The sequence below is a fragment of the Nematolebias whitei genome, chromosome 18 (assembly GCF_014905685.2).
Source record: "Nematolebias whitei isolate Nwh7 chromosome 18, NemWhi1, whole genome shotgun sequence".
Taxonomy (NCBI): Eukaryota; Metazoa; Chordata; class Actinopteri; order Cyprinodontiformes; family Rivulidae; genus Nematolebias; species Nematolebias whitei.
This window is the reverse complement of record NC_056515.1, coordinates 20293477-20301568: the sequence shown is the minus strand read 5'-3', so window position 1 is coordinate 20301568 and position 8092 is coordinate 20293477. Positions and strand designations below refer to the sequence as shown.

Sequence of the window (8092 nt, the reverse complement as noted above, 5' to 3'; positions counted from 1 at the left end):
TAAAAAAAAGGAACTTTGAACTTTACCTATAATAGAACCAATAGATGTTTTTTGTGTGATGCATTTATTTCCGTTTTGTTTCAGCAGGTAATATGTTCTGGTCACAGTGTGATGTCAGATTGTTGGCGTACAGTCTGGGGGGATGGTTTTGTTTGCCTGCAGGATTTGTCCCCCCCTCTGCATGCGTTTCTCTGGCGTTACATCAGTCCTTTTCTGACATCACTTGTGAATAAAGTTGAGCTGGGTGTGGGGCTTAGCCCTGTTAATTCCCTGCACCTGTCTCATGCTGCTCCAACCTGAATATTATCTGTCTGTCCAGGACAGTGGAAGGTCATCAGTCATAGCTCAGAGCCACCACATCGCACTCCTCTGCTGTGTTTGTCACTCAGTCATGAGATGGCTGCCATGTAAAAACAATTCCTTCCTTCCTCGTGCAACAAGACGCCTCAGTGTCTCTGGCTCAAAGCAAAACCAAGTTTGTAGCACGTCGTGCATGGCGGGAAAATAGAACTTTAGTTACAATTGAAATTAGACAAATGCATAAAACTAAGCATGCAAGTCAAAAACAGTAAAATATAATTCAACACTTTGGATTTTTCAACACATTTAATACACATGAAAAGAAAACATTTATCCCAAACGTGCTTATTCAGGAACAAGACAAACTGTAATTTGCACACCTGAATATAAGCCGCGCCCGCTAAATTTAAAAAGAAAATTTTATATAAACAGGCCGCACTTTTCTATAAGCCGCGGGTGTTCATGTTGTAACATGAGACATTTACACAGGAAGATTTTTGAAAAACTTTTTATTAAATGCGTACCAGTAACACGCACAAATACAGTAAATGTTTTTGGGTTTTTTGAACAGTGCATGTAACACGGCTGATTAAAAAATACACTAGTCTACCCAGAAGTCATTGATCGCTCCCCCCACCCAAGTGAGACGTGTATTGGGCAGCTATGTGAGCGTCTGGGTGTGACAAAGCTAAATGTTTTGGTGGCATGAAGCTCGTTAGCCTATCAAAAATAAAAATCCATAAATTAGCCGCAGCATTGTATAAGCTGCGGGGTTCAAAGCAGCGGCTTATAGTTCAGAAATTATGGTAAACCTGATCATAAGTTTTCAATAACAAAAACTTTGTCTTTGCCTTTTCCTAAAAATGTCAACATAGGGAGCTCAGCTGTAGAGTCAGTGTTTCATTTTACTGGAGAACAAATAGAGAAGGCAGCTTCACCTGGTTTAGGAAAGGGTCGAGGTACAAATAAATTATTGTCTGCAGGCCTGAGCGTCTGTCTGGTCTTTATCTAGTCAATATCTTTCTCGCTGTATATATACTGAGGTGCAAGGTATTTTACAGCTTTATCTACAAGCAATAACATCTTTAAATTGATATTGCTTTTGATAGGAAGCCAGTGCAGAGATCTCAGAGCAGGTGTGATGTGTACCTGTGAGGATATGAACAGCTGTATTTTGATCAGCTGAAGTCTTCACATATGATCCTTCCTACCTGTTCAATCCATTTTAGGCCCAAATTCCCCCACCTGACCTCTATTTTTCTCTCTTCGTATCTTTGTGCTTTTATGAAGTGGACTGAGTTCACTGTTACACATGAAGGTTGAGTGTTGTGCCTAACACCACTCGGACATGTCGGCTAAAGGAAGTGGAAATTGAACCAAACTCCTGATCAGTCCCATGCTGTCTGAACCATTGCACAGACCGTGTTCTGCTTGGTACCACCGGATCCTCACGTTCACTCACTTGTTGCTTTGACACCTGTCGCTAACCCAAACATTTTTCAAACCAATCCCACTTTCCACATGCCAGCAGCGCTCTGTTCATAACCACACCAGACCTCTCTCTACCCCCAACTACAAACTGGATGTTAAAGAAATATGATTTAAAATTTTAAACATTTCAGTTCAGTCAAGGGCAGTTGTTATATTGGATTGTACCGATTAAATACCATGGACAGTATACATCCATCCATGCAACAGATTTTCTCTGATTAAATCACCTGTCCTGAGCTGCACAGAGCAGCTCATAGTGGAGAGGAACTCCAGCAGAACCAGGTTCAGAACCAAAAAACATGGACATTGTATTTATGATAATAACTGCATTGACATATTCTACATGAGAGTAAAGACAGGATAGTAGTAGAGCATTTTGGGATGTCCTCCAGCCTGCAGCACCACATCTAAAGGGATATTTCAGGGAAATGAGAGCCAGCTCCAACTGTAAACCTCATCTGAGAGGACAGCTTTAGTTCTAGTCAGAAGCAGTAGTTGCAAGTCAAAAACTACACAAAATAATTCAACACTTTGGAGTTTTAAAGCAAAGTTTAACCAAACTGTAAGCTGGTTCCATGCAAGAGAGAGGAGCCGCTCTGCCCATCAACACCAGTCTGCATCCTAAAACTGGAGCTAATCTCTGTTCTACATGAAGCTGTCCCTGTTAGGCAACATTGAGGCATGCTAACATGCCCAAAGACCGAGCAGCACCAAAATATACAAATGAACGTTCCATGTGCGTGTTGGAGTCGGATGAGGGGGGGGGGGGGGGGGGGGGGGGGTGCATGCCTAGCTCAGGATCAATTGGGCCACATGCACAGCACCCCCGTGTGGCTGATTGGGCTCATATTTCTTCACTGACATCATTTCCAGCTGCATCACGTGTAATGTTTCAGACTCCTCCAGCTGATGACAGTTTTAGTTGCAGCATAAGAGGGAAAATGAAATCAAACCTGCTCACACATTTCACTCAAGCGTAATTGATGTGACATGTGAAACATTAAAAATCACTTATAATTTATGTGTAGCCTAAACAGTGATTGTTTTTTTGTATGTCGGTTCCTATTTCTCCCACATCTGGATCCCCCATCAGAGCTCTGTAACCCTGTCCTACAGAATCAGTTTTTAATGCTTCTTATCCCAGAACAAAAGTGCTTTGTGTTGAAGTTTCTGTGTCACCGTGTGATTAACTGGTTTAAAAATGTTAATACAAATCATAAAATGAAATTACAGCAGAGATATAAATGGACCTAAAATCTGTTTTGCAAACCACATGAAGCTGACCTTGTCTTGTTCTTGTTTCCATTCACAGATCATCCAGAAGCCCACTCATGACCTGAAGCAGCAGTTGGCCAACTACTCCAAGCGTGTGGCGGGCTCTGTCACCGAGCTCATCCAGGCTGCCGAAGCTATGAAAGGTATCTTACCCTTTGACCTGTAGCAAAAAAGGCTAGCAGATCAAAATATCTATTTTCTATGCTTCTTTGAAGTAAATTGGGAGAAATCATGTTTCAATACCAACATTTTGTGCCAGTGAACAGGATATCTGAAGATTGAAGTGTCTGAATAAAATTTAGCTACAGCTGCATTTGAACCATCTCCAGTTTTCTAAGCTAAAGAAGATAAATGTAGCATTGAAGCCATTCTCTTTATTGACAATTTGCTTTAAAGGTGCTTGTCTCCTTTGTTAATCTTGTTTTGTTGCCTTACAGCCTAGAATTTATATGAATTTTAAATTTGATTATTGTAATAAATTTATGGAATACACTTTTAATAAATTTAAGTAGGGAGAAACTTGTTTTAACATGATTTTAACATTTTCACATGATCTCAGTCTGTATACACCTGCTCTGATAGATCCCAGAATCCATCCTACGGAGCACCATTAAGTTCACTCTTAGAAAATGGAAAGAGCACCAAACCTACCGAGAGAGGGTTGTCCATTAAGGGCTACAAACTGGACAGGAAGGGCTTTAATCAGAGATGCAGCTCAGATGACCTCCATGGAGCTGGACTGCTCTTCTGTCTGTAGGACCATTTTTAGGCGCATACTTCGTAGAACTGGGCTTCAGTGAATAGACAACAAAAAAGACATGGTTTAAAAAAACAAACAAAGCAAGCCATCTGGAATTCTCTAAAATGCATAATAACAACTCCCCGAACATGTTAAAACAAGTGATGTGGTCAAACAACACTAAAATATACCATTCTGCTCATGAAGGACACCACCATGTCTGAAATAAACCTAATTATGCTGAGAACACCACACAACAAAGCATGGCAGTGGAAGCATTATGCTGTGGGGATGGTTTGTTTGAAGTCAAAGTACTGACTTTAGGGAAGTGAATACATACGCGCATGCCACTTTTCATTTGTGTATTCTTAGAATTTAATTTAATTAGTCTGGAGTATTTGTCGATTATTACTTATAATCAATAAATGTGTATATATTCCAGGTTGTAAAGCAACAAAATAGAAATAATACCAACCCGTTGTACATAATTTGACCAACTCTTTCCCGGGTAAACTACATTCTCACAGTTTCTTTACTAATATCTCCAAACTGGATTAGGTCTATCACCATGGTGAATAACAACACCACTCAAGAAAAGCTTAGTGAGACTCCTAACATACATAACCTTTAGTTCACTCTCTTCAAGGCTGAGGTACTTACTAAGATGTCATAGCTCCTTAAATATAAAAGTTAATGGAAACAGACACCTTATTATCCCTTCCTAATGCTCTCAGAGATGACGTTTGTGAAGTGTCTGAAAGCATATTTGACACAGGAAACAGCTTCTTCTTTCTTTTGAAGCTTGAGTATCTTTGAGAAGAGTGTAGACTGACGTTGTTTTTTTGGCACAGACTGAGCCAGTATTATTTTTGTTTGCTGTAGGAACAGAATGGGTGGACCCTGAGGATCCTACTGTCATCGCAGAGAACGAGCTGTTGGGTGCAGCGGCTGCTATCGAAGCAGCTGCCAAGAAACTGGAGCAGCTCAGGCCGAGGACCAAACCCAAGGTTAGAGGGCTTTTTACAGAGCCGAGGCATTCACACCTAATCTGTTCACCTAACCCCAGGGTTACATTCAGTGTGCCAGTGTTACATATCAACCAGCTCCTCAAACCTTACCCTGCTGACTTATTATTTATCCTATTTATATTCATTCACTCACTGAATACCCATGCTTCATTTCTCTCGCTACACGTCTTTTACCTGACGTGCTCTACAGTTCATCACAGACAGACAGGTGTATTTATTGCTCGTTTGTTTTTTCCCTTCTTATAAACAGGAGGCAGATGAGAGCTTGAACTTTGAGGAGCAAATTCTGGAGGCAGCCAAGTCCATTGCAGCTGCCACAAGTGCTCTGGTCAAAGCTGCTTCAGCAGCACAAAGGGAGCTTGTGGCTCAGGGGAAGGTACGTCACCCCACAGAGAAACTGTCAACAAAATGAAAACGCAGGTTCTTACTTGCTGCTAATAAAATGAGGGAGTCTCATGACTTTTTCTATTTTTGTTATTAATTGTTTTTTTTTTCAAGTATTTTTGAGTTGTCAGTATCTCACCTGCAGATGTTTGTGTGGAGAATCAAAGATTTTTATAGACAGTGTGAGCAGTACAACCAAATGGCAAACTTTTTCCACCTAGAAAACTCCCACAGAAAAACGTTGCTATACCTCAAATCACAAAACATTTACAGAGATTTGAGTAACAGTATCATTTATTTTTTTTAATAAAATTTGGTGTAAAAAATCACTAGTGCTGGTTTACATTAAAACTAGCTTATTAGGTTTTCTGGATCGCCTTCAGTTTGTCTTACCAACCAGTCCACAAATCATTCACTCTCTCACCCGCCATCTAGCCTTATCCCACTGGGAGAAAAGAACAGTTCTGTTCAACATCTCATCAGCCTTTAACACCATTATACCACAGCAGTTCATGCTTGGACTGAAAACTTTGCTTGTTGCTGAATTTTGGACTTCCTGTCTGGGAGACAATAGGCAAAATGTATTTTAGTAGTTCTATATCATTCAGAGCGCCGGGGCCCCTCAGGGATGTGTACTCAGTCTGTTTCTCTTCACTCTTTCGGCACGTGATTGTTATGCAGAATTCAGTACAAACTAGCTCATTAAATTTGCTGATGAGACAACATTGGTGGGACTCCTCAGCAGTGATAATGAAACACATAAATAGCTTCTCAGTGGAGGTGAAGAGATAAACATTGTTGACTGATTTTTATGTATATGAATGTTTCTGTTCAGTACCCTGAAATGACTTCTCATGTGAATTGGTGCTATATAAATAAACTGAATTGAATAGAAGGTCAATGGCAAAAACATTCTGTGAATCTACATAAGGTTTAGGAGACAGGATATTTTTCAGTGTAGGTAAATTAGATTTTTTTTTTTAGTTAAACTTTGCTTTTCTGTTTCTGTTTTCCTTTTGATTGTCAAAAATGAATGTTCTGACCACTGTCTACTGCAGGTAAAATACTGGCAACTTACTGGTAAAAATAAACAAATATGTCCTTTAATGTCTTTATTCTTGACTTAAGTTAATGTCATAAAACCCAAGTTAGTAAAAATATACAGTATTAAAAATCCAGTATGAATTCAAGCTGTGCTGTGTTTTCAGGTTGGAGCAATCCCAGCCAACGCGGTGGATGATGGACAGTGGTCTCAGGGTCTGATTTCTGCTGTAAGTTTCTTCATATAAGCTTCAGTTTTGGAATGATTGTGATGTTATTGAATTGTTTGACCGCTGCTCATCTTGACTGCTTAGGCTCGAATGGTTGCAGCAGCCACCAACAATCTGTGTGAGGCAGCCAACTCTGCAGTGCAGGGACACGCCAGTGAAGAGAAGCTCATCTCGTCAGCCAAGCAGGTCGCGGCCTCCACTGCTCAGCTGTTGGTGGCCTGCAAGGTCAAGGCTGATCAGGACTCACAGACTATGAAAAGGCTCCAGGTTGGTCCTTCACATCAACTTGCTGCACATACACAGCACATGTCTTTCACTCTTTACACTGTTGTTCCTTTGGCACTTGAACTCTCCTTATTTTGCTAATGTTTGGATAGGTGACGTGGTTCATTAGATTACATTAATTCCGTGATTGTGGTTCACACATTTTATTTATTTACTTTCCATAAGGATCCATTCTTTTATGAAGGTATTGACCATGACCTGGATGACCGAGAATCTTCACCAGAATATTTAAAAAGGATAAAAAGCCACTACAACATAGATTATGCTCTTTTTGTTTTACTTTCTTATGTAACTAGTTCAGTGTTTGTTGTAGACATCAAATACTGAGGGTCATAACGGACAAGATCATAACTGACTGTAGGAATTAACTTTATTAAATAGTTTTAGTGAGTTTGCATGTGACTACTTTAAGTGTTTAAAAAATGTATATCAAGCTCGTAGATCCTAAAACAGAAAAGAAACACACACCAAAGTTAATTTAGTAACTAAGACTCAATTAATTTGCTTGCTTGAAAAGCAGGATCTAATGTTGTATCATCCCTGTCTTCAGGGTTTCTCCTCCTGCATGATTTAGATGTTTCCCTCTTTCAACACCTGATTTAAATGAACAGATCATAGCCAGGCTTCTGCAGAACTTAATGACATGATGAGAAAGTACAGTCCTCCCTCGCTATATCGGGGTTCACTTCTTGCAGCTTCACTGTATCTCGGGTTTTTTAAACCTGTTTTTTTATATATAGTGTGTACTGTATGTGCTGTGCAGTATTGTGCATTCATCTCCATTGCCAAAGTGTTTAAAGAAGTATTTATAAGAGAGTGTGAATGTCATGATTTCTGCCTGTCTGTTCACCACGCCCACTTGCGATGTGATCAGCATAATTCTTTCCACCTGGTGGTTGTAGTATTTATGCACTGCCCTGTTTTCTATCTGGCACCAGATTATTGAACGTCTTGCACAAGTAAATGTTCAGCGATTAGCTCCTGCTCCTGACTGATCTCCTCATTCTGACCAAATTTCTGTGCCCTGGATTCTCCTGTTTTGTTCGCAAAACTTTCCAGTGCGTTTCCACAGACGTGTGCCGACACCCACCAGTCTTTTCAAAATAAAGCTTATTGAACGCGTGCTGTGTCTGGTTGAAATTTTGGGTCCTCTGCTAAATTCATTACAGGGAAAGGTTAATAAGAGAGTGGGGAAGGGTTTATAATGCTTTAAATATATAGTAATAATAAAATGAGTATAACACTGCTACTTTGTGGATTTTCACCTACCACAGGGGTCTCTGGAACGTAACTCCTGCAATAGGTGAGGGATATTATAT

General features: G+C 40.0%; 1 protein-coding gene across 1 annotated transcript in view; it reads left to right on the top strand.

The window, feature by feature from the left end:
• LOC119425101 (talin-1) overlaps positions 1-8092 on the top strand; it is a 107233-nt gene that overhangs the window by 15369 nt on the left and 83772 nt on the right. The window contains exons 4-8 of the mRNA XM_037692625.1: positions 3104-3209; positions 4688-4812; positions 5084-5209; positions 6426-6488; positions 6573-6755. Coding sequence (XP_037548553.1) covers positions 3104-3209; positions 4688-4812; positions 5084-5209; positions 6426-6488; positions 6573-6755 — 603 coding nt within the window. The remainder of the gene's footprint in view (positions 1-3103; positions 3210-4687; positions 4813-5083; positions 5210-6425; positions 6489-6572; positions 6756-8092) is intronic.